This window comes from Dermacentor silvarum, chromosome 6 (assembly GCF_013339745.2).
Source record: "Dermacentor silvarum isolate Dsil-2018 chromosome 6, BIME_Dsil_1.4, whole genome shotgun sequence".
In the NCBI taxonomy this organism is placed as follows: domain Eukaryota; kingdom Metazoa; phylum Arthropoda; class Arachnida; order Ixodida; family Ixodidae; genus Dermacentor; species Dermacentor silvarum.
The window spans coordinates 146,798,964-146,826,234 of NC_051159.1; the positions used below are offsets into that span (position 1 = coordinate 146,798,964).

The 27,271-nt window shown below is 50.1% G+C and overlaps 1 protein-coding gene across 1 annotated transcript in view; it reads left to right on the forward strand.

Moving 5' to 3' along the window:
• The window catches only part of LOC119456163 (cytochrome P450 3A41-like), a 48,407-nt gene continuing 21,136 nt past the window's right edge, over positions 1-27,271 (forward strand). Inside the window, exons 1-5 of the mRNA XM_037717789.2 lie at positions 1-307; positions 2,873-2,969; positions 5,101-5,153; positions 10,071-10,167; positions 22,971-23,087. Coding sequence (XP_037573717.1) covers positions 240-307; positions 2,873-2,969; positions 5,101-5,153; positions 10,071-10,167; positions 22,971-23,087 — 432 coding nt within the window. The 5' untranslated portion in view covers positions 1-239. The remainder of the gene's footprint in view (positions 308-2,872; positions 2,970-5,100; positions 5,154-10,070; positions 10,168-22,970; positions 23,088-27,271) is intronic.

Genomic DNA, 27,271 nt, shown 5'->3' on the forward strand with positions numbered 1-27,271 from the left:
GCGGGCCACGGGCAGTCTCCAGCTGAGGTTGACATCACTAGTTCGCGGAGAGTGCTGCGACACCCAGGACTCGCGCATAAACGCGACGGCGTGTGTTCGGTCGAGGAGCTGATATTATCTTTGCGCGTTTATCAAATCTGAGCGCATTCTTTTGTTCGGCGCGAAAACAAAGCCCCGCGGTGTGCGCAGGGAGCCTCCATTGCTCTCTGGGTCGTCGATACACGAGCACCTAGTGCAGCATGGCGTTGTTCCTGGGATTGCCGGAATGGCTTATACTCGCAGCGACCGTCTGTGTCCTTTTCTACCTGTGAGTACTTACGTTTATTTCCTGTTTCATAGTGAATAAAACAACATGAACAGAGTGAATTGGGCTAGTTCTGAAAGTTCGTGAGGCGACAGAAATGTCACGATCATTAAGTCTTTTCTGGTGTGGTCCGGACTTAAAGATTAGATTTGGGATTCCGGATGTTTTGGATGTCAGCAGCAAGCGCTAGGACAAACTTAAATGATGCTGTTGCCAACTCTTTCCCAAGTTAGTCGTGTCAATGCTCAGAAAAAGCACGAAATAATTCTATGCACAGGTAATGATTTGCAGCCATTTAAGCTTTCAATATTCGGCAGCATTTGGTTTTCATTGCTTAGGTGTGATGACAATGGTTTCAGTGTCACGCTTGCATAATTGTTGCCGGAATTTATCTCGCCTGAGCATCAGTTATAACGCAAAAAAGGACGCTCACCTACACGAAACAGCTAAGGGGTGGGAGGAACTAAACCGCCGACCAATCGCGGAATAGACACAAAAATTTAAGATGTGCGATTCACGCCAATTAGCTGAATTTCTTCATGAGCCGTAGCGTTTGCGTTAATAGCGGCTGCCAGTCACCTCTCTGTTTCTATCTCATACCACGCAATCACCGTCGCTTCCGAAGAATTGGCAATCGCGGATTAGGTAATATTTTCCATTGCAGCGCACACACGCCAGGGTGCCCTGGATGTCTGGAGCTATTGACCGATGGTCATTATAACTGGAATAAGATAGTTACAGCTTTGGTGAAATTCGAAGTAGTCTTTTTCTGCTAATGAAGATGAACCCAGCGATGTAAACTGACATATACTTAACCTCGAGTCTCTTTTTTACGAGAAACGTGAGCCATGTCAACTTCCTTAAAACTGAAACTGAATTGTGGGCTTGAAAATCCTGAACATTGTGGGGTCTTAGGGTCCCACAGGAGAACGACCACCGCGGTTTCGAGCTTAGCGAGCCACAGGGCCGTGTCAGCCGTCACCTCCAGCACCGCTGCACGCGAGCTCAGGCCGCAAGGGGCTAGCGAGCGACGCACGCAAGAACACAGTATTGCCCTGAGTTAACGGAAACCGTTTATTGTCACCGGCGGCACCTGCACTGCACAAACGCCAGGGCGGCGAGGAGCCAAAGGGGTCCTGCACCCAGGGCGAAAATACAGGAATGGGCGCCTATCGTACCTCGCTGCGAGAGCACAGGCTCACGCTTGGACACACGCTAGGAAAAGTCCCGGCGGCTATGCTACTTACTCTGGCGATAACCAATGGGTCAACTCGCGAGAGCTCGGGCAATCTCCTTCGGCTTGGGCCTTCGGCAAGTGCGCCTCGGCACGGTACGACCCTGCGCGAGCACTAGGCACCGTTCTTTCGCTAAGCGTCAGGAAAGGATCAGCACAAAGTACGCGCTCCCCGCACGGGCAAAGGCACCGTGCGAGAGCTCAAGTACTAGTCACAAAGGTGTCGGCGGACGAGAGGAAAGCATGTACACCAGTGAGAAAAAGTATACGGACCAGGGATTCCGCGATAAAGCCGATTTTTTCAACTGCCTACGAATGCAACTTCAAATTGAGGACTGCGGTGCAAACTTGGCATTGCGAACTTTTCAGTGTACTCGTCAATTTCAGTTTATGCGTGTTAATTACAAAGGAAGTAAGCTTTTTCGGCGACACTGTCGTCCGTATACTTTTGCTCACGGGTGTGCGTACCCTGCGCTGGTCCCGGAGATAAGAGCGCCACGCTCAGCAACTCGCAGCAGAACGCGGCCGCGCAGTGACGTCAGGCGCCCCCATCTCAAAACACCGCGAGTGGAGCGCCACCGCTGAAACCGGTTGGAAGCGGGAGGAGATAGGCGGAGGACGGCCGACAGGTGAAGCCCGCGCAATGGCGCTGGCGCATTCCTCAATCCCCATGAAATGCACAGTGGGTTCAGGGACGCCTCAGTGGAGGCCTCCGGGTTAATTTTATTTCCAGGTTCTTTTTTTGCAAGGTGGAGGCCATTGAGCCAGATGCGACGCTTTTTGGGATCCTTGGTCATTTATTCTCCAAGCCGACGCTAGCCATGATTATAGCGCAATAAACCACGGATAAAGCTCAGAACCTAAAACTTGAGTTCCGTGCACATGGCAAGGTGCAGACCATCAGAGCACAAAGTTTGTAGCACCAACTAAATTTTGTGACGAACTAAAGCTCATGACATCGCACTTATTATTCGATCTTGTTAAATAATTATTGCTTCACAGGAGTTGTCTTTTATTCTTAGACATTTTCCATTAGAAACACATTAGGCATAGCAAAACACTGAAACAGTGTTTAAATACAGTAGAAGCCGAGGAATACTTAACGCCACATACACGTGTAACCAGCACTATTGCTAAAATAGGCGATGGAAATTTCTAAAAAATTGATTGCCCTTTTGATCGCTTTTCTGTTACGATGTGCAAGATAATGTTTTTTAGTAAAATACAAAAAGTCTCTGCGATATTAGATTGGTTTCGAAAAGGTTGACTGTACGCGGAGGCAAATTTATTGAGTATTTTGATATGGATTTATTTACTATTCACTAATTTTGCAGCTATGCTTCTCGGAATCGCAACTACTGGAAGAACCAAAACATTCCATCAGAGCCATTTGCCCTCATATTTGGTCCTTCGTTGAAGCTTTTCTACAAAGTAAGTCACAATCAATGTGAGAATTTTCTATTCAACATGTAATATGCCATTGAAAAGGACGAAGAATGCCTTTACCGCCCAGTTTGACATGCATGTAGACATTCTTTTAAGTTGACTTCGAGATTATGCTAGTCTCGGAGATCAATTCATAAGAGCATATGGTGAGAAAGCCATCACTACGACATTTGGTTATAAATGTGAAGAATACTGCGCAATGAAATTTTCAATAAATTGGTAAATGTTGCACGTTGATTGCGCGTCCAGTCGAAAAATAATGCTTACACACGCGGTTAATCAGAGCTGCCTAGTGTGCAGTGCAAACCTAAAATGTACTATCTATTTTACTGTACAAAAAATAATCCACTCACCTAAGTTCAAAAATACTTTCGATTTGTTTTGTGGCCCTTAGTTATGAAATAGCCATCTATGACATTTGCAGCTATTAAATTTTGATATTCGTTTCCTGCTCTACGCTGAGGCAGAGGCATGCACCGCCAAAGTTTAGTCATAGTTCAGTACTCTGTTTTATTCAATTATATGGACACTCAAAAGCAGATTTCTGCCGTCGGCGTCGCCGTCGCCGTCGCCGTCGCCGTGAGGTTCCGTAGGACGTCATTTGGAGAAGAAATCGTCGCCGATGATGATAAGTGGTTCTTGAGGGAAAGGGAAAGGTTGGCGCTATCTTCTGCAGCCCTTGAGGGAGCACGGCTCAGCGCCCCGCGCGCCGAACGCTGTATGTGCGAGTGAAAGGGCGCGAGGGGCGCGTCTTTCACGGGGAGTGAACGCACGGCGGAGAACAAACGCGCGTTCTGCGCCGTGCTCGCTTAATGGCTGCATAAGTAGGCGTCTCTGTTCTCCTTCACAATCACCATGTATGTAGAGCAAACGCGCCTTCTTCCGACGAGCGAGAGGCCGTGGGGGAGGGGGAGGGAAGGGAGGCGACGTTTAGCTGCGGCACGCAGTGCCTATTATTGCGATAGCAATTATATGGACACTCAAAAGCAGATTTCTGCCGTCGGCGTCGCCGTCGCCGTTGCCGTCGCCGTCGCCGTCGCCGTGAGGTTCCGTATGACGTCAATGAAGATGAAATCGTCGCCGCGCGCCGAACGCTGTATGTGCGAGTGAAAGGGCGCGAGGGGCGCGCGCTTTCACGGGGAGTGAACGCACGGCGGAGAACAAACGCGCGTTCTGCGCCGTGCTCGCTTAAGGGCTTCAGAAGTAGGCGTCTCTTTCCTCCTTTACAATCACCATATATGTAGAGCAAACGCGCCTTCTTCCGACGCGCGAGAGTCCGTGGGGGAGGGAGGGAGGCGGCGTTTAGCTGCGGCCGCACCAAGTGCCTATTTATTGGCGCTGAGCCTTGCTCCCTCAAGGGCTGCAGAAGATAGCGCCAACCTTTCCCTTTCCCTCAAGAACCACTTATCTATCTAGTGCCTATTTATATCAGAGGCTACGGCAACAGTCACCAACGCCGCACGCATTTTGGGCGAACGCGGGCAAAACGCCGACGGCGTCGACAACAGTTGTGCGTGTTGCCGGTGCTGCTGCATGTCCAAGTTTATACACCTGATAAAGCTACTATCATTACTCCGTATAGCTCTCTACAAATTTGCTATCGCAATCGATGCTTCGCCTTTCGGGTGAAACTGCGACAACTTTTTTATATCAGAGACTCCGGCAACAGTCACCAACGCCGCACGCATTTTGAGCGAACGCGGGCAAAACGCCGATGGCGTCGACAACAGTTCTGCGTGTTGCCGATGCTGCTGCATGTCCAAGTTTATACAGCTGATAAAGCTAATATCATTACTCCATATAGCTCTCTACAAGTTTGCTATCGCAATTGATGCTTCGCCTTTCAGGTGAAACTGCGACAACTTTTTTCTCGATATACCATCGTCCTGTGCTCCGAGGCATAGTGGATTGCAGCGTAAACGTGACAGTCTTATTCCCCTTGTTAACAAGTATCCCGTTCATTTATTGACAAGAGCCCAAAATGCGGCTTAGCGCAGAAAACGAAGGCGGTTCAGAAGACCTTGGCTTGAAGACTTGTTGTAATATGTAAAGAACAAAGCTTTATTGTGACGGCAGTTGCTGATTTAAATTTTCTTTATTTATGCTTGCTTTACAGTCAATCCACGACATTGACGATGCACGGTATCGGAAATATGGCAAGGTCTTTGGGTAAGATAAGTTCTTTCTATCGCATTTCAAATAGTCTTGAATTGAAAGAGAATGAAGTTTTGTACAACGAATATGCAGTAGCAATTTTTTAACATGTATATTTGAAGAATAGCTATCTTTTATAATAGTTTGTCTAGAGCGTATTACAGTGCTTTATTTCTGTTTTTTTTTTCAGCCAAGCAATGATGCAATTAAATATGCTTCAACAAAAGAAGGCTAACGCTGAAATAGAAACACTTGGCACTATCCACCCCCCCCCCCCCCAAAAAAAAAAAAAATCGCATAGTATTGAGAATTCGAGCGTATGTGGGAGTGATGAGGATAATGCATGTGCAAGCTATAAAAGTGTGAAGTTATCTGGGTGTGCAGTGTGAAAATATTAAAGTTCCGTTAGCGGCTTGCCGATCAAGTTCCGGAATCCAAAGAGGCAGCGCGTAAGAGCCACTCGGTGCATTGCTTTGAAAGTTTCTACAAATAGGAACGCAGTATAAAGAACGTGCTGACGAAATTTAAAACTTCGAGCTTCACTTAAGGAGCCAAAGTAAATTAATAATGCTGTACTAATCTGGATGTGCCTCTGTACAGAGCCTTGCTGTAAGCGAATAAGTCGCTATATCGAATTTAAAATTGCTTTGTAGGATTTTAGTTTGTACTTGATTGATTGACTGCTTCATTTGCTTCGTCACAGTACAGTGTAACAGGAGGCGGAGGGAAAAGCCGTTCAAATAACGGCTTGAGGGATCCTCCACCCCCTTTGTGAAACAATGGCAGCAGCTGAAGGACATCACATTATCATACACTTTTTTTAAACTGTCACATTGTTTTACGTAAAGATCATGTCATAAAGGAAAACTGAAAACGTGGTTTATACATAGCCTATACAACAAAGAAACCTGCTGCAGTCTTCTGCACTTAAATAAATTGCTACATAGTTTATACAACAAAAAGAGCCGCTAATTCTGCGACACTTAAATGAGAGACATCTATACCTTTGCTAATGTAATCATTTAGAATTCGCGGAAGAGTACATCGAAGCATCTGAAAACCATAATTAGTACGAAAGTAAGGAACGTTCCACATTTCTGTATTTCTTGTTTCATAAGCCTTTTCCTTGAAAGAACATGCTGCAAAGTTCAGGGCTTGTCAAGTAATTAAGAGAGTCACGACTAAGCATTGATTAAAGTGCAGCGGGAGCCACAAAAGCGCCCGTTAGAGTATTCAAACTAGAGCACTGCATGGGCCGATTTTTTCAGCCCGGGCCCGGCCCGGGCCCGGAAATAATCTACGCTACCCACCCCACCCAGCCAGCCACCCCTTTACTTTAGGCCCGAGCCCGGCACGAGCCCGGCTCGAAACCGGCCCGAAACCGGCCCGGCCCGCCACCCCTTTACCTTAGGCCCGAGCCCGGCCCGAGCCCGGCCCGAGCCCGGCCCGAACCCGGCCCGAAACCAGCCCGAGACCGCAAAAAACATGTTTTTCAGAGTCGATACGCGCGAGGATAACTCGATGCACTTTACATGCACACCACCAGAAAGTCCGAGCCCGGCCCGGGCCCACGTCAAAAAACCCGAGCCCGGCCCGGGCCCGGGCTTTCGGGTAAGCCCGAGCCCGTGCAGTGCTTTAATTCAAACAGCTTTTAAATTGTCGCTGTGAGAGAACGTAGTGATGTTTCCAGCTGAAACTTTGTGCACGTGCAGTTCAGGTCATCTATGAATTGAAGCGCACGTTAAACGTTGGCTTAATTTCGGGTTGCTAAGCGTTAATTTCAGAAAGCTTTATTTTGCAAGAGCGCGGGCTTTCGTGCTCACCGACACGGGAGAGCGTTGCGCATATGGAGAATTACGTGCTACGCTGGCGCGGGTGGAGCCAGGCAGTGCTTTCGTCAACGTTTTGAAACGTACGCATGTGACAGCAGTGACAGCATTATATAGCCGACGACAACTTTGTGTGGTTGCACAGCCGCGGGCGCGTAGCTTTGCTACGCGCCCGCGCTCGCACGTGCGGAGCTTTTGCTTTTGTGTTAATTATGACGCCAAGTGGTGCCGACCTGATCAGAAAGCCGGAAAACTAGGAACAGCGAGAAACGGGGATTATTTTCCTAAGCAAGCTTTTTATTTAGAAAACAAATCTTAAAAAAAAAGGTAAAAGTAATAAGTGGTATTTGTTTTACGGTAGTGAGGCTCCAGTTGCTTACATTCGCGGACTACATGCAGATGCGCAGTAAAAACATGTGTGCCTCGGCACCGCAGTTTTTGCTGCGCTGCCACATGAAGTTGTCGCCTGGTACATAGCGTTTATATAGCAGTGAGCGTGAGGACTTAGCGATAGCAGTGCGTGATACACACTGCCTATGATCAGCACGTAACCGGCGCTAACGCTCTTGCGAGCGTGTCTATTTTAGGAGGAGCTCCACGTAGAGGAACATGGAGGCAGCCATCGAAGTGACCGTATAAACTTCGGATCTGTCAAGTCACAGTCCTGTACGATCTAAATTTAGCCCGTTCCTTCCCAAACAATGCACGTAATTGCGTCATATTTGTCTCATGCTCCGACAGCAAACTTTTTGTGACAATTCTTCTTATTATTATAATTATTATTGAAGATGCTTCCAAGATTCGTTAGCAATATTTTGGCGCTTTAGGCTTAACAGGAGTGGGTGCATGTATTCGTTGCATACACAACGTCCGAAATATTGCGGTTGGAGTCACAAGCTACGCACGCTGCCAAATCTCAAAAGCAACAGCTTACGAATTTCTGCTTGTACTTTTTATTTTATATAGATGCCACCACAACCTAAATTTTATGAGGTGGTTGAGTTGACTGGGGGGGGGTTCGACGGAGCTGTGCAGACAAAGCCGAACCGCATATGATCTGGTTCATATTGCTGGAGAGAGCTGTACATCGTCCCACGATTACTCAGTAATCATTCTCTCCCTATTTTAGGGGCGAAGCTCCTTAGGGTGCGGGTCGTTCCCTCCTCTGTAGTAGTAGTTGTAGTAGTAGTAGTAGTAGTAGTATGTAGCCACCTCTAGTTTATGAATTGCTCAATAGATGGCGTTGTGTGTCCGTATATGTATGTATACCCATATATACAAAATGTTGCACGCACGCGTGAGTGAGAAGAACGATGACCGGTGAACGACGCAAACTCCCAGAGGATGAAGTATTTCTCCGCCGACACCACGAAAGCTTGTAGATTCGTGCCAAGAAAACATAACTTTTTGGCCGATGCGATCTTTGAAGGAACGACTCATAACAGAAATGGTTACACCAGTGTCCACTAAAGCCGTTGCACATACTCCATCTATTAACATCTTTATCTTGTTCTTAAACATCGTAACTGGCGGAGGCGTAACTGGCCCGAACCCGGCCCGAGACCGAAAAAGACATGCTTTTCGGAGTCGAGAAGCCCGAGGATAACTCGCGGCACGTTACATGCGCACCACCAGAAACTCCGAGCCCGGCCCGGGCCCGTGTCAAAAAACCCGAGCCCGGCCCGGGCCCGGGTGAAAAAGCACATGCCGTGCCCGAGCCCGGCCCCATCCCGTGAAAAAACTGCCCTACCCGGCCCGGCCCGGCCCATGGGCCGGGCCGGGCCCGGGCTTTCGGGTATGGCCGGGCCGGGCCCGGGCTTTCGGGTAAGCCCGAGCCCGTGCTGTGCTCTATCTTGCGCTAGCTGATTCCAACTTGCGCCTGCAAATTTCCTAACTTCATCACCCCGCTTAGTTTTCTGCAGTCCTCGACTGCATGCGCTTCCCTTCTTTTGGTATCCATCCTGTAACTCTAATGGTCCACCGGTTATCCATCCTATGAATTACAGGGCCTGCCCAGCTCCATTTTTCCCGCTTAATGTCAACTAGAATATCGGCTATCCCCGTTTGCTCTCTGATCCACACTGCTCTCTTCCTGCAGTCTCTTAACGTTAGGCCTATAGCGTTCTTCGTTCCATCGCTCTTTGTGCGGTCCTTTTTTTTTCCATAATATTGCAATAAAGACCCCACGTCTTCATTGCTGCCCTCCGAGGGTGACAGTGCCCTATAAAATTGATTTGGAACGGAGACACACATGTGCCTATGGACAGGTCCTGAAATTTAAATACTTATAATACGTGTTTTGTTGGTGGTAAAAAAATTGAAATTTAAATACTTATAATACGTGTTTGGTTGGTGGTAAAAAAACAAGGGAGTGCTTCGAAAAGCACTTCGCAGCACTCACGAAGATTTTTCATGCTGTTTATTTTTTTTTTTTGTTACCATGTTTACTTGCGTATCAACATTCGAGGCGCATTTGTACCGTCGCCGTGATCTTCCGCATAAAGTCCGAGGGCGATAATATCGTCCGCGCGCCCCGTATGATAAATGTGTGAGTGTAAGACTTGCGAGGGTGAGCCGACGATGCATCGTGGTGGCTCAATCTCGCGCGTGCAAGGAAATATAGGAGTGAGGAAGCACGTCGTCTCTTGTCGCGCGCAAGAAACGGCGAAAGGCACCGAGGGGAGGGGAGGGAGGGGGGAGGAGGGACTTCGGCGGCTGCTGCGTATGGCCACGCGATCTGCGATGGGGACAGAGTGCGCCGAGTGGTGATAGCTTCATGTGCGCTGTGTTTTCGCCGTTTAGTTGGCGTTGAAGCGAGAGCCGGCATGAAGGTCAAATCGTTCGCTGCTGCCGCCACGTTTCCACACTCCAGCGTTTTGACAGCGAGCTTCCGCGGTCATCGAGTGAGATGTGTCCATGTTTGCTTGTGCGCGTGTGACACCATGCTCGTTAATTTAGTTTGTAAGCGATTGTTTACAAGCTTATTCGGCCGACAAAGCTACTATCCTCACTTCGAATAGCTGTCTACCAATTTGCTATCGCAATCGATGCTTCGCATTTTGTGGTGAAACTGCGACTTTTTTATTACTACCTTTACGTGCAGGGCCTTCGAGTCTAACAAGCTCATACTGTTTGTCGCCGAGCCCGAATTGGTGAAGCAGGTTCTAGTAAAGGATTTCCCATCCCTCCCAAACAGAAGGGTGAGTACATTTCAGAAAAAAAAAACTATAAACAAATATTGAACTGAGTTGTTTGAATAACGTTGCCTGACAAATTATTTTCTTTAAGTTGATGGTTCGGATGCAGCGAGGCAAGAACGACGAGGTGCGTGCATGAAAAACCAACCTAGAAAGGGTTGCAAAAAAGCTAGAGCAAAAATGAATAGTTGACGACAAAATTAATGCGTAACCGAAGTAAATTTATTTCTCCTCAAGAAATATTTTTAGAAGCCAAGGAGTTAATTATGATTATAGGCCTTGCGTTGGGACTATGCGACAGTTTTTGAAGATGGCAAGAAAATGCTAGCAATGTGACACAATGCTGCATTAGATATGCAAGCTAAATACTATTCCGCTGCCCGCAATCTCGTACAAAGTGCCCCTCAATCTAATTTGAGACTTCCAGGTCTCCCTAATATGTCCTGCCTTTGACGTCATAGACTACAGTGCGACTTCCCATAGACAACAGTCATTGGGCAATTGTTCATGACCATGAGTTACTCCCGAGCAAAAGCTCGCGCACACATTGTTTCTTCAATCTTTTAGCAAATAGGGATGCGGCGTTTAACGCGTCCCATCCGCTCTGTCACCGCTCCTTTGTTACATGCTGGCACCTTTGTCAGGCGCCAACCCTATAACTGACGTTGCCCAAGGGGAGCCCATGACGAAGTGATCACGTCATGTGACATGGTCACGTGAACAAGTAAGAACCTTCATTTGCAAGGTCACATGACCAAGTGAATACGTAATGTGACAGTGCCATGTCACATGGAGATCGAACTAGTATGGACGTCGATATAGTCGACACATCCAGAATGATTTCGCTTTCAATGTACGTTAGGAGACTGAAGTGCCTCTGTAACATTTACTTTATGCATACATTTTATACACTGATGACGTGGCGCCACCTCCTCCCCGTTAGGCACACATTTAGTCAACGAGAACCGGGGAGCCACCGTGTCGTCGGGGAAGCGTATTCATCTCGCACCCCAGAGGTTCGGGTTCGATTCCAACCCAGATCGAAATTTACCAAGTTTTCTTTTCAAAAACATTAATTTACTTTCTTTACAGGAACCTCCAGGTCAATCCGAGCATTTTTGATGTCTTCTTACTCTTTGCGCCGTCAGCCATTTTTGGCACCATCTGAGAGTTCAGGCAGGCAAGAACGACGGATTTTCGCGTAATGGCGCATACATCTGGGGAAGTACAGGTATTCATCGAAAGGCATCGCACTCAGTTCAATGTGTATTCAGTTTAACAGGGCTGGGCAAAGATACTTTCTAATGCGATACAGATACAAGATACTGAGCCAAAAAGTATTAACGCGATATCGTTAAGGGCCCAGTGTCGCAGAAAATCCGGCGTCGGCGTAGGTTTCGGCGTCCGTGGCGGAAAAAATTATCTCGAACCACCCCCACCGCGCAGGCCCTCTGCGTGCCGCAAGGTTTTAGTCAAGGAGAAAATCATCCAGAACCACCCCGACCGCGCAGACCTTCCGCGTGGCGAAAGTGTCAGTCAAAAAAAAAAATAATAATAATTTCTCACAGTGAAATCCTGAGTTAAATGGTTAAGTACGACTTGGTCACAACCTACGAACATGGTGGCGTCGGACTGTAATTTGAATGTACGGGAAAACATAATTCTGTTACGAGGAAACTCAAACACAAACCTCTTTTCTAGCATTTCTACCATACCAACAGCGGCGCGATCGGGTATATTACTTGGGAAAATTATATCCAGATGGCGCTCGCATCCTCGGCCGCATCCTCGCATCCTTAGACTTCGCCTGTCTAATGCGCTTTGGACACGCGCGCGCGTCGGGGCAATAGCAAACAATAAAATATAAAAAAAAACGTCCTAGGGCCTTCACATTTTAATATAAGACGACTTATATGCCCCTGGAAAAAAGACTTCCCATCAATGCATTTTTGTTTAAAAGTGAAGCCGACTTTAACGGGATCTGTGTAAGCTTGGTCTTTGTAAGCTGGCTTTACCACGTTAGGTGTTGCAGTGAAGCCTAGTCACAAAGAAAAATGCGATGCGAACGGGGCTCGATAACGCGATAGCATTCCACTCTTAAAGGCGGAGCTTAAGCGTCCTCCAATTTTTTGAAGTCGAGATATAATATACTGGCAGATTCTTAGTTAGCGATATGATACTTACAATTTGTATCTTAAAGGTATCTTAAAATACTTCGATACAACTGTTTTTAAATTATGGCTCCGCCAGCTATAGTTCCGCTGCAATCTTATAGTTTGATATTTCTTCTCTCCCGCCAGCCGTTCCTTTCAAGTGTGCTCTATTAACATGGAAATATTTTCGACATTATCATCAGGTATTTTATTGCCATTCCGCCACAGTCAATGGGGCCGACTTGACTTGCGTTAGATAAACGCAGGCACGTTTCGCAATGAACAATGTTTCCATACTTTATTTATGCCCGCTACGATGCACTGCTTTATGGTCCAATCATAAAACCGATTGGCGTCTTATTTTAGTGCGTACTCGTTTGCACATGTTCGTACTTGTCCCACACTAAACTTCAGTGCATAATCTGCATATTGACGCGAAATAAGTTGGCACGTGGTGACACTGGCCCCTTGAGGCGAGAACGACGAAGTTCGTGGTTGCGCGCGCGCTCTCCGAGGTCCAGCCATTATTAAAGGCTGACGTGTTTTTTTGCCTATCTGTTGCTGGTGAACTATTCTAGCTGTAATAGCTGGGTGACATTTCTGGTGGAAGTGCTGGGTACGGTCGATGTTAAGATCTCCGGAGCGTACCCCAGACCTAAGCCCGGCGAGTAGTTCGGACGAGCTTACCCCTGTGCACGTACGTACCAGCCGGCGTCTCCAGGGACTCCAGCCACAGCACGGTCTGCTACCCGAACGAAGTAGAATGACGAACCAACCACCTCCTGCCGCTACTGCAGCATCGCACGTGGTCGTCAATCAGATCCGGACGCCGAATCATTTCCACGGGAGTGCTTCAGAGGACGCCGACGACTGGCTTGACCATTTTGACCGGGTCGCCAACGTCAACGACTGGACCCACGAGCGTAAGCTTCGCTACGTGTACTTCGCTCTTGAAGATTCCGCTAAAATATGGTTTGAGAACCACGAGGCGACACTGACGTCATGGGAAGAATTTCGTCGGCAGTTCCTCAATGCCTTCGCCAGGGCGGACCGGAAGGAGAGGGCGGAGTTAGCACTGGAGTCGAGAATTCAAGGCCCGAATGAGCGAGTGACGGCGTACGTAGAAGACATGAATCGGCTCTTCCGACGTGCGGACCCCTCTATGACTGAAGCAAAGAAGGTGCGCCACCTAATGCGCGGCGTCAAAGAGGAAATCTTTGCTGGCCTCATTCGAAATCCGCCGACGACAGTGGCAGAGTTCCACGACGAAGCCACCACTATAGAAAAGGCCCTTCAACAGCGGGCCAGGCAATACAACCGTGACGCCGTGATTTCAAGGGAGCTCTCTGCCGTTACCCTCGGCAACGACGTCGGCGCCTTGCGAGAACTCATCAGGGCTGTCATCAAGGAGGAACTGCAGAAGATGCAGACGACCGCTGCCTCTGCGGGACAACTTTCCATTGCGGAAATGGTGCGCGCCGAGGTCCGACAGGCCGTCCATGTTCCTGAACAGTACGAGGCACCACAGCAGAGACCGCGTCCTGAAATGAGTTACGCAGAAGCAGTACGTCGTCCACCACCCTCAAGCGCGTATAGCATGGTACACCCCGCTCAGCAATTGGACGTTAGCTTCAGGCCTCGCAGCACACCGCACATCGCAGAAGCAAGAACTAGGAAGAGCGACGTCTGGCGCACCGCAGACTACAAGCCCCTTTGTTACCATTGTGGCGAAGCCGGGCACATCTACAGAATGTGTCCTTATCGTCATGTGGGGCTCCGAGGATTCGCACCAAATGCACCTCGTCCACGACCTGGTGAGCGGCCGCCGGAAATAGAGAGTTTCGTCGCGAATCGTCGCAATGGTGATCAACGATGGCACGAGCCCCGTTCGTCGTCTCCTGCTCGTTACAGGTCACCATCACCAAGCCAAGCCTTCTCTCGCGGCGCTCTCAGACGCCGCTCGCCAAGCCCGGCGGCTCGGGAAAACTGAGTTCAGCGACCTCCGGAGGTGAGGCCGCTGACGTCGACTGTGCGCAAGATCCTCCACTACGACGACAACGACGAAAACAGAACGACGCAGACCTACAGACGCAGTCAAACACCGTACGAGAGGTAATAACGTCGAACATTCCCGTCACCGTAGACGACGAAGACATAACAGCATTAATCGACACTGGAGCGGACACCTCAGTTATGAGCATGGACCTTGCCTGCAAGCTGAAGAAAGTTTCTACCGAGTGGACTGGGTCGCAGATTCGCACTGCAGGCGGCCATCTGCTAACCCCGGTAGGAAGATGCACAGCGCGAGTGAGCATTCGTGGGTTTACGTACCTCGGAGATTTCGTTATCCTCCCAAGCTGTTCGAGGGACCTAATTCTGGGAATGGACTTTCTGCAGGCTAATGGAGCCGTGAAAAACCTACAAAAGTCGCTGGTAACGTTTTCAACGGCGCAGGCCTTAGCAGGGAGCAGCACTGACGACACGTATGTCAACGCCTTGAGGATTGTCGACGAGAACATCACGGTGCCGCCAAGGAGCAGCGTATTGACCCTCGTAACCTGCGACGCATTCGACGACTATGAGGGTATTGCCGAGGCAAATATCCCGCTGTTGCTCGAAAGACACATCTGCATCGCCCGGGGCCTTGTTCGAATACAGAATAAGTGCTCGCAAGTTTTGCTGACAAATTTCAGCCATGAGTATCAGCACGTCCCTCAAGGTACAGCTGTGGCCTTTCTGAACGGCATTGCTGACTTCTCCGACGTCGGCACGTTACAAGTGACCTCACCGGATGTAACAACTCACGCCAGCCTGAGTACCCGCGTCCACATTAATGCTGACTTAGCAGATGTACAGAAGAATCAGCTACTGGGCCTAGTGACAGAATTCTCTGGCTGTTTTTCCACAGAATCTAGAGTCCAGCGCACCTCCATTACGCAACACCGGATAGTTACAGAGGAGTCGGCGCGGCCTGTTCGTCAGCACCCGTACCGCGTGTCACCTATGGAGCGGGAGGCGATTAAGCGTCAAGTTGAAGAAATGCTCAATGATGACGTCATCCAGCCGTCGACAAGTCCGTGGGCGTCCCCTGTCGTGCTAGTAAAAAAGAAAGACAACACGCTCCGCTTCTGCGTTGACTACAGACGGCTTAACCGAGTCACCAAACGCGACGTTTACCCCCTGCCACGGATCGATGACGCTTTGGACCGTCTGCGCCATGCTGAGTTCTTTACTTCGTTAGACCTAAAGTCAGGGTACTGGCAAATCGAAGTGGACGAGCGTGACCGTGAAAAAACCGCCTTCGTGACTCCCGACGGGCTATACGAATTTAAAGTCCTGCCTTTCGGTCTCTGTTCCGCTCCTGCTACGTTTCAACGAATGATGGACACTGTACTCATCGGACTAAAGTGGCAGACGTGTCTAGTGTACCTTGACGACGTTGTTGTGTTTTCCAGCACGTTCGATGAACATCTCACCCGACTACGAAGTGTCCTTACCGCAATACGCAAGGCAAACCTCACCATCAAGCCTGAAAAATGTTACTTTGGCTTCCGGGAACTCAAGTTTTTAGGCCACGTGGTCAGCTCCCAAGGAGTACGACCAGACCCAGAAAAGCTCGCTGCCGTTGCCGAGTTTCCTCACCCTAAAGACAAGAAGGCTGTTCAGCGGTTCCTGGGCCTCTGCGCTTACTACCGCCGTTTCGTTGAAGGCTTCTCGAGGATTGCTGAACCTCTCACGAGACTGACGCGACAAGATGTGCCCTTTGCGTGGACGGAAGACCAAGAGCTGGCCTTCACCGAATTGCGCAAACGCCTTCAATCCGCTCCAGTGCTGGCGCATTTTGATGACACCGCGCCAACTGAAATTCACACAGACGCAAGCAACGTAGGACTCGGGGCTATTCTGGTTCAATGGCAAGACGGCGCAGAACGTGTAATTGCGTACGCGAGCCGTAGTCTCACAAAAGCAGAAGCTAATTATTCGACCACCGAAAAAGAATGTTTAGCAGTCGTGTGGGCCATCAGCAAGTTCCGACCTTACTTATACGGCCGGCCATTTCGAGCGATCAGTGACCACCATTCGCTCTGCTGGCTTGCCAATCTACGAGACCCGTCAGGTCGCCTCGCTCGTTGGAGCCTCCGCCTCCAGGAATACGACATGACTGTTGTCTACAGATCGGGCCGTAAGCATAGCGACGCTGACTGCTTGTCACGTTCTCCTATTCCCTCGACATCCTCCGACTTGGAGCTAGATTTTCCGTTTCTTGATGTCGTCGACGTGGTGCGCATGGCTGACTACCAACGTGCAGACTCTGAACTGCTTCCAGTCATCCGATATCTCGAGGGAGCTGACGTTGTTGTCCCACGCCCACTTTCACGAGGATTGACATCGTACTGCCTGCGGAACGATGTCCTGTACAAGAAAAATTTCGAGAACAGCCAAGAAACGTTCCTTCTCGTCGTTCCGACTGCGCTGCGCGAGGAAGTTTTACAGGCGTGTCACGACGATCCCTGTGCCGGCCACTTAGGCTTCGCGAGGACATTAGCGCGCATACGGCGGAAATACTATTGGCCACACCTATTTTCGTCGGTTCAGCGCTATGTGCGAACGTGTCGTGACTGTCAGAGGCGTAAAGTCCCACCCGTCAAGCCTGCCGGCCTCCTTCAGCCTTTGGATCCGCCTCCGGCGCCGTTCCAGCAAGTGGGAATGGACCTTCTTGGTCCGTTCCACACGTCTTCCTTGCAAAACAAGTGGATAATCGTGGCAACCGATTATTTAACTCGCTATGCGGAGACAAAAGCTGTGCCGCGGGGAACTGCTGCTGAAGTCGCCAGCTTCTTCGTCCACAACATCGTGCTTCGTCACGGTGCACCCGCTGTGCTCATTACTGATCGCGGTGCAGCGTTTACAGCGGAGTTGTTGCAACAAGTCGTCACGCTGACGCATACTGACCACCGAAGGACCACAGCCTATCATCCCCAGACTAACGGCTTAACAGAGCGCCTGAACAGAACATTGGCCGACATGCTATCCATGTACATTGATGTGGAACACAAGACATGGGATGAAATTTTGCCATACGTGACGTTTGCTTACAATACCGCTGTGCAGGAAACCACCGAGTTTACACCATTCGAGCTCGTTTACGGACGTCGCGTTACAACCCCCTTAGACGCCATGCTCCCGGTAGACCACGGAGCCACAAGTAATGACACCACTGAGGAGTTCGTCGAGAAAGCGGAGGAAGCTCGCCAGCTTGCTCGGAATCGCATCCGCACCCAGCAGAATACCGACGCCTGCCGTTACAACCGGACCCGACGGAACGTCCAGTACTCACCAGGCGACCGCGTGTGGGTGTGGACACCTATCCGACACCGTGGGCTCTCGGAGAAATTGTTGCGCCGCTATTTCGGCCCCTACGAAGTTGTACGCCGCCTCAGTGATGTGAACTATGAGGTGGTGCCTCAAAGCTCTGATCCTAGTTCGAACCGACGCCGTCCCCGTGCTGAAGTCGTCCACGTAGTACGGATGAAGCCGTACTACGCACGCGAGGGATAAGCAACCCTCACAAACCGCTTCAGCACTGTGTACATTCCTGTATGTTTTTTTTTTTCTTTCCATGTTGGCACTCTTGCCCATATTGCTCGCCCCATGCCCTTGAAGCGACCGGGTCGGTCGCTTTTGAGAGGGGAGCAATGACGCGAAATAAGTTGGCACGTGGTGACACTGGCCCCTTGAGGCGAGAACGACGAAGTTCGTGGTTGCGCGCGCGCTCTCCGAGGTCCAGCCATTATTAAAGGCTGACGTGTTTTTTTGCCTATCTGTTGCTGGTGAACTATTCTAGCTGTAATAGCTGGGTGACAATATTACGAAATGAATAGGGTGCCCACGTCTAGGGGCGTAAGGTTGTTTATAAAAAAATACATCAGCATGTGCACTTTCCGTTTTTATGCGTCTGCAAAGAACGGTACATACAGTAGAGTATCAAGCTGCTTAAGTTTCACAAGAAAGTTGAAAGAATGGACTTAGTCCCATATACCACAACTCCGTTTCAAATGGGGTGCTCGTATTTTCATTATCATCATGATGAAAAAGACATAATGAGTTTCTACCATTGTTCAAAGTTAGCGTAAATATAGGTGAATGTTAACGCTCCAGGTGGAGCGATATGCGCCGCTGATCATGATCCTAGAAAACGCGCATCTTGGTTTGTTTTTGTACACGTCAGTCAAAGTAACGGTGGGGCATGATACAACAACAGATAATGTTCCATTTTAAAAAGCATACCGACTGCCATTAGCCTCGCTCAGCTCTTCGGCAGAAACTTCGAAAAAATGTAGGCTTGTAAACGGTGCCGTTATCTCTGTGAACGCCTTAATTTGACAACAAACTCGTTTTTCGCATTCTCCTGAGAGGGCATTGGAAAACCCCCCAAAATGTTTGCAACTTTTGAAAATTGTCGACTCACCATGGAGAAAATGTGCAAGTGTGTACGGAGCAACCAGAAAATATTACGTGACGGATGTATACACAGCGGCAGAGGAAAGGGTGCTAAACCGTGGTGGGGAAACAACATAGTGGATAGGGGCGTTGGAAAAGAAACCTGCTACGTAACGATATTGAACAGCAAAGAATGAAATCAAAAAGAGAGAAGTCATGATACTTAGAAACGCTGTGTACTACTGTTCGAACACTTATAAGCATATATCTGACTCTCCAAAGCTGTATTATAAGAAATATTTGCTGCAAACGACTGTACTTGCTTGCAGCGTCCTTAAATAGCGCCAAAACTATTCAGCATGCTTTGTTATCATGTCAAGGTATCCAGAGGTAAACAAGGAGGTGGTTACTCTATCGAATGCCATGAGTTTTAAAGACAGTTGAAAAAAGGTAAAAAGCCACAGAAATTCACAGAATTGTCTACTAATGCGCAAGCATTCATTGGCTCGGCTGTGGCTTCGCTTTTGCTTGCTTGTTTTTCCTAGCTTAGCCAGGTCTATCCATGGCCTTCCCGGTGGCAAAGAATGCTTAGGCTTTAGTAGACAATTGTCAAATTTCTTCAGTGCATCCGGCCCCTCCAAATCGATTATACCAGTTGAGCCGGAACGCCTGGTACGAGCGTACCTCGACGGAGCAGATAGGTCGAAAGGGTACGCCAACAGCCGTAGTAGCGCGTGAGGGGCGAGTGCATCGCCGCGTTATCATGTCACCCTTGCTGTCGCTTTCGCAAGCCTGTGTTATGCGCGTCATTGTCCACGGAAGCTCTCACCTGCGTTCTAACTGCGCCTCAATAAGGCCCAATGAAAACGCGCTGAACGTCTCAACGCGCCACTCGCTTGCCCGCGAGTTGTTCATAACTCGTACACTCAGCAGCGTTCAATTGGACATTGGGCCACCCTCAAATCTCTAGTTGGCCCACACCCAAATTTGAAGTTGGCCTATCCACAAATTTAAGTAGGTCAACAATGAAATTTCAAGTTGGCCCACACCAAAATTGAAGTTGACCCAACCCCAATTTAATTTGGACCACCCCCAACACCTTGGCGAGTTGACTCCGCCGTAAATTAGGTTAGCCCACATGCAAATTTTAAGTTGGCCCACCCCAAATTTTAAGTTGGCCCAACTTTAAATTTCAGTCTGTCCACGCCCCACGGCCGAATTTCAAGTTCACACCACTTTCAAATTTCAAGTCGGCCCAAACCCAAATTTAAAGTCGGCCGATCCAAAATCTCATTTGGCCCACCTATAAGCTTCCCCATGCATAGTCTATGGAGCCCTCTGTATCTCTCTAGGTATTCTATTTTTTAACACGAAAGTGTTTTATCTCGGGTTTCACAACTGATTTCCGGCAACGGATGTAACGGATGTGATAATCGTCATGAACGGCGACGCGAAGCACTGAATTGTGACACTAACGAGCGTCGACAGGGAGCGCTTCGGTAGTCGCAGCACAGCGTAGGGTCCAACGCAGTGTATCCATAGAATAAACAACCAAGTATAGCCTCGTGCATAGTTTCATACAATAAATATACAATAAAAACATTATTAATATTGTCCGACAGCAGGATTCGAACACAGGAACTCTGGAAGAGAAGCCCGATGATAACACCATTACGCTATGGACGAACGCCTCGACGCATAAGATAAAACGCCCTTATGAATTTATCACGGGCAAGCCAGTGCATTGAGACGCTTGGCGCGTTTCGATCGTTGTAATTAGTAGCGATTGTGCGTGTTCGCAGCGTCTTCTGTACTTCGAAAAGTATACATTGCTCGAAAATTTACGACAATGAAGGCATATGAAGCGCAATAAACAAAGTCACATGAACGTCTAAATCCACAAGCACGAAGATCGGACAGATTCATGTAACTCCCATCATTCCCATGGTGGCTGAACTATCATCATTCCCATGGTGGATTGCAACACCAGAGTGTGTGGCCCCGTGTAGGCAGTTACCGCACATAGTTTGGCCATATATGTGTTCTGTGGTTGAAGTTTAAGTTGAAGTTGGGGTTGGTGCTCTGCAAACTCGAGGGAGCACAGGAAGTCAACACCTTGTGTGTGACCCAAAGATTCTCCACGAAGTAAAGTAACGGAGGATGGGAGCCAGTTGGAAGCTAACATGTTTGTAGCACCCGATTGAACTTTAAGTACGGCAAACGGCAGTCGTAAGCCGGGACAGCGGAGGGGCAGACGGAACAGTTCCATCTGGGGAGGCCGCACAGGGCAGGGTTACAAGGGTCGACGTTTGCGGGTAAATATCTGTGTCTGCGGCAACGACAAATTTGTGAGCGTCGCGAAGATGACCCATCGAAAGAGAGGTTTGCAGTGACGTAAGGACCACTTCTGTACGGGAGCAGTCTATGATGGCGCGATGACGTGAAAGGAAGTCCCATCTGAGAATAGCGTCGTGGGAGCATGACGGCAGCACGAAAAACCTTACGACATAAAGTTCACCTTGAATAATCAAACGTGTGGTGCACACAGCTGAATGCACAATGCACTGTGAGCTGGCAGTACGGAGCATTAGTCCTGAGAGCGACGTGGTCCCTTTTTTGATCTTGCGGCATAGGTTCTCGCAGATCACCGAAACGGCGGCCCCTGTGTCAATAAGCGCTAGTGCGGTGGTTCTTTCAAATCGACGTCGGTAACGTTTTGCGGCGAAACAGATAGAGGTCTTAATTTTGCAAATAAAGGATTTTTGTGCACATGCAAGGCATTACAGTTTTGAGTGACAGGGCTGGGGTACTCGCCAAAGAACGCTTACAGATTAATACAGATGCATACTAAGTAAATTAAAATTAAATTCTCCGGTGTTAGGAGCCAAATAAACGATTTGATTATGAGGCATGCTATAGTGTGGGGCACATGGTTAATTTTGACCACCTGAGCTTTTTAATGCGTAAGCATTCTTTGGCGAGTAACCCAGTCCCGTAACGCGAAAATTATAATGCCCTGTATTTGCACAAAAATGCGTAATTTGCAAACTTAAGAGAGTTATTTGTGATGATAATGTAAATGTAGATGATTGGTGCGTTATAAGCGCTAAGAAACAATCTAAAAAGACAAATTGAAAATAGAATGCCCATAGAGATATATAGGGCTCTATAGAAAATGCATGGGGAAGCTTATAGTAGGGGTCAACCAACTGATATTTGGGGCTGGGCAATATGAAATTCGGGCTGGGTCAACTTGAAATTTGTGGGTGGGTGAAGTGAAATTTAGGAGTGGGCAAAGTTTAATGTGGGGTGAGCCAGCTTGAAATAAGGGGGTGGGGGCAAACTGAAATGTGCGATTGGGGCAACTTGAAATTTGGTGTTGGCTTAAGGGAAATTTGGGGTTCGACCAATTCGAAATTTGGCCCATGCCCATTTAAGTAGGTTCAACACAAACTTCCAGTTGGCCCTACCCTAAATTTAAGTAGGTCCACCCCCAATATTTTTGGCCCAACCACGCATTTCAGTTAAGCCAACACCGAAACTTCAAGCTGACCTACCCCTAAATTTATCTTTTTTTACACACGTAAGTTTACACACGTAATTACACACGTAAGTTTTAAGTTGGCCCAACCCCAAATTTAAGATCTGGCCCAACAACAAATTTCAGTTTGCCTACCCCAAGCCCCAATTTCAAGTTGGCCCACTTCTAAATTTCAAGTTAGCTCAACCCCACATTTCGGTTGACCCACCCCTAAATTTCAGTTGGCCAGCCCACAAAGTTCAAGTTGATCCACCCCCGAATTCCAGTTGTCCCACCTCTACTGTAAGCTTTCCCATGCATTCCCTACATGAGCCCTATGTATCTCTATGGGTATAATATTTTTAATGAATTGTTTATATTGTTCCTTATCGCTTATAAAGCTACGAATCATTCACATTTACACTATCATAACGATTACATGTCTGAACTTGGAAAATTACAAATGTTTGTACAAATATGAGACATAGTTTCCGCGTGACGGAGCTGGGGTACTCGCCAAAGAATGCTTGCACATTAATACATTTATCTTCGATACTGCATAGCCCTGGTAGATAGGGTGTTGCAGCGGCGCTTTGAACTGTGCATGGTGAGAAAATATGTCGGGATGTACTTTGTTAGGGCGACAAAAATGCTATTATTCGTGGTTTTATCCATAACGTTTTGCATTGCAGGCGTTCACGTTTTATGACCCTTTGCTGGACAACATGATGAGCATCACCCCTGTTGAGCAGTGGAGGAAGATTCGACCAGCTGCGAGTCCAGCATTCTCCACTGGGAAGCTGCGAAAGGTGATCAGTCTTGTCTCTATCATGTCGTGACATTGCGCACGCAGAGGTTTTATGGCGGCATCGTCTGAACCGACGCAGCAAGGATGTGTTCAAGTTCCTGCTAGCATTGAAGTCGGTCTCCACATAATGCTAAGCAGGAAGCAGCTTACACAGAATGTATTGGAACGGATTTGAAAGATGTCTCTGCAACATGACATCACGTCGCGTCGACAAGAAAAGCTAGGAAAACCACGTATTGTCGGTGTAAGTTTGAACGCTTTGCGGGTGCAAAACTATTAAACGCACAACTTAGCTTATATTCAACGTGGAAGAAAGCGTGACTGCGTCTTCATGCGTGCAGGTCACTTTCCCGTCGAGTTTCAAAGCATTCTGCGCAGTCGTCATCTTGTGTGTACAGCAAAGTAGGCTACATCGTTTTCCACATCAACGCTGTCTTCGCGAAACTGTCAACGCTGTCTTCGCCAGAATTGGAACGAAAGTGACTGTTGTTCGCTTAGCTGTCTATTTAGACGACTACGGCGAGTATTGGAAGACAACCCACTAACATTTTGCATCATTTAAAGACGGTACTAAATTCTGCATCAAAGGGAAGAATACAAAGAAGCCATTGCTATATAGATAGCAATGCACATGAACTCATGGTGTGATAGGTATCAGAAACCTTCGTTCGTTCAGCCTTATGAAAAAAAGGAAAGTGACTAAGCTATTCAAGAAAACAACTAAGTATATATTTTTCTGGTGCACTGAAACTAACGCAAAATGTAAAAAAAAGAAAAAAAAACTGTCAGCCCTTCCACTCGGGTGGAGATGCAAGACCAGCGAAGCTGTAGTATGCTAGGAATTATGTATTTCCAATTATGACTATAAAGATATGATGGTGTAATTGGTTATCTGAACTATTAAAGAAAGAGAAATATATATGATCCGGTGGTTTTTATTTATATATTGACCACAGGGACCATGGCTCTATGGTTGCTACGGTACACCGCCATAGGGTGTACGGCAAAGGTTGGCACGTTTTTTCATAAACACGTCACCAACGCCGCGCGCGTTCGGCGCAAACACGGGAAAAACGCCGCCGCCATCGATAACAGTTGCGCGCGTTGTTTGTGTGACCGCACACAACCGCTGTCAAAACGCTGGCTACGTGACGAACGGCTAAACGCCGTTGTCAGTTGTCAACACTGTTAGTGGAGAGGCAGGCGAGAGCACAGAGAGAGTGGGCGGCATGCAGAGGCCGGCAAGGCTGCGCGCATGCGCCGCAGTGTGAGAGCGGGGAGGTGTTTATTATACATAAGAAAGATAAGTGGTTCTTGAGGGAAAGGGAAAGGTTGGCGCTATCTTCGAAAAGAGACGCGGGCACGCACGCGCACAGTCTAGGGTGCCTCGATGCCCTCCTCGCCCACCACTCCCCTTCCACTGGGAAGTCGCGTTTGCTCTCCGTCGTGCAGAAAATAGCGCCTCTTCCTCTTCACAACCACAATCTATCTTTCTCACCGTGCGTTCGCTCCTCGTGAAAGCACGCTTTCACTCGCACATAAGTCGCGTATGCTGTCCGCCGTTCATTCGCTCCCCTTGAAAGCGCCCGTCCCTCGCCCTCGATTGGGCGCTTTCACTTGCACATACTGCATACGGCCATTGACAGTTTTATTGCGATAGCAATTATATGGACACTCAAAAGCAGATTTCTGCCGTCGGCGTCGTCGTCGTCGTCGCCGTCACCGTCGCCGTGAGGTTCCGTATGACGTCAATGGAGATGAAATCGTCGCCGATGATGATGATGATGATAAGTGGTTCTTGAGGGAAAGGGAAAGGTTGGTGGTGGTGGTGGTAAGTGGTTCTTGAGGGAAAGGGAAAGGTTGGCGCTATCTTCTGCAGCCCTTGAGGGAGCACGGCTCAGCGCCAACGGGGAGGGGTAAGTGGGAGCGAAAGAAGGGATAGAGTGGAGACGCCATGGCTGGGCGAAGCAAAACCGGCAGGCATAGGCGGCACGTATCAGGCCGAGATGGAAGGCCTTGGTGTGCTGCAGAGTCTGCAGGGGTGTTGTGCCAGGCCGGTCAGGCCCGGGGTGGAGTGGGAGGCCGTGAGGCCTTCCCGCTTGTAGAAATGTCCTTAGAGGCGTGCGGAGAGCCCTGACGAGTCAAGGAACTCCACGACGCCTCGAAGTGCAGAAAGGTGGTGTCGGCCGGGGAAGAGGAGATCTTCCTCCTTGCCACAGGGGAGGCCCAGGCGGCGGAACTCCTGCAGGAGTGGGCCCCGCTGCTGGTGGTACGCCGGGCAGGCCAGCAGGAGATGTTCGATCGTCTCCGGCTCCCCGCAGGAGCTGCAGGCCGGGGACGTCGCTCGTCCCAGTCGGTAGCTGCGTGCTGCCGTCCAGCTGCAGCCGATGCGGAGCCGGAGAAGGAGCGAGGTCTCCCTGCGAGCCAGGCCTCGCTGGGGGAGTGGTCGTGGGGGGCATCCCAGTGCCACCCGTTTGTCTGGGTGGTGGGTCGCCAGGTGTCGCCGCAGCCTCAGTCCAGTGAAGTCGCCCTCCGTCACGGCCCGACTGAGGGGCACAGTGGTGTGGTGGGCGTCCTTCGCCAGGGTGTCGGCTGCCTCGTTGCCCGGGATCCCTACGTGGGCGGGGATCCAGTGCAGGGACACCGGGTGGCCTGCGTCCTGCAGCGCTGTCAGCCGGGTAGACAGCAGTGCGACTCCAAGGCTGGCGCTTTCTGGCCTCTGCAGGCCGAGGAGGGCTGCCTTGGAGTCGCAGAGGATGGCCGCTGGTACCCCAGGAAGCTCCTCGGAGAGTAGGTCGACGGCCAGGTGGAGGCCTGCCACCTCCGCTGCAGTCGAGCTGGCGTGTCTGGGCAGTCGACACTGCCTGCTCTTCTGCAGGGCTGGTGCCGTGCAGGCCGCCGTGGCAGAGCCGGTGTCCGGTACCACCGAACCGTCGACGTACACCAGGAGGTGGTCTCCGAGGGTCTCGTCCAGGAGGCAGGCGGCCGTCTGCTGCAGGGCGCAAGCGGGCGAGCGCCTCTTCGAAATCCCGGGCAGCTCCGTGGCGATGGGGACAGGAGGCCTCTGCGGTGAGGGCAGCTGTACCGCATTCGGCGGTGGGTTGCCAACCACCTCCTCGTAGAGGCGGCACAGCTGACCCATCCTTGAGGAAGGCCGGGACTGGAGGCGACGCAGCAGGCCTCTGCCATCAGGAGCATGGTGGAGGCGGTCGACGTGCCTCAGCCCCTGCTGCAGGAAGAGGAGCGACAGGGGCCATGCTCCAGCCTCCGCAAGGGTAGCGGCAATCTGGGAGCTCCGGGGGACACCCAGGCAGAGTCGGATGGCCGCCCGGTGCTGCAGCTCCAACTTTTCGAGGCGGCGTGGCGGCAGCGCCACCAGCGGGAGGGCGTACCGCAGGCGTGATGTGGCCGCCGCCTCGTAGAGCCGCAGGGCCCACTTCACCGAGCAGCCCTCTCCATGAGCAAGGAGCTGCGACACGGCCTTGCGGACCCTGATGGTCTGGGTCTGCATGGCCCCGACTGCCGGTCGCCAGGTTAGCCGGTGGTCGATGCGCAGCCCAAGGTACGACACAGTCGTACTCCATGGGATGCGCACGCCTTCCAGCTGCAGCCGGGGAGCTGAGCGCCGTGCCGCTGCTCTCGGGGGGACGAGGAGGGCCACCGTCTTCCCCGTCGAAACCGAGAGTCCGATGCTTCCCAGGTAGGCGGCCGTGGTGTCCAGGGCTCTCTGGAGGGCCAGGCACACGTGGCGGCTTGACTGTGGCGGTCCCCGCACCCACAGGGCGATGTCATCCGCGTAGATGGAGCACTCCACCTTGTAGTGAGGGTCGGTCGGCAGTGCAGCAGGCAACCGGGCCAGGGCGAGGTTGAAGAGAAACGGGCTCACCACTGACCCTTGTGGTACGCCTGCTGCGACCGGACGGGGAGTGCTCCTTGCATGGCCCACGCGGACCCTGAGGGTGCGGTCGTTCAGGAACGATGACAGGAACCGCCGCAGGTTGCCGCCAATGCCCAGGAGGTCCAGAGCCTGCTGGACGACCGCATGTGGGAGGCCATCGAACGCCCCCTTGACGTCGATGAGGAGGAGCATGGCGAGGTCTCCGCTGGCCCTGGCGTCCTCCAGGGTGGAGACGACGTCTGCGATGGAGTCCGCAGTGCACCTTCGGCGCCGGAAGCCTGTCTGCT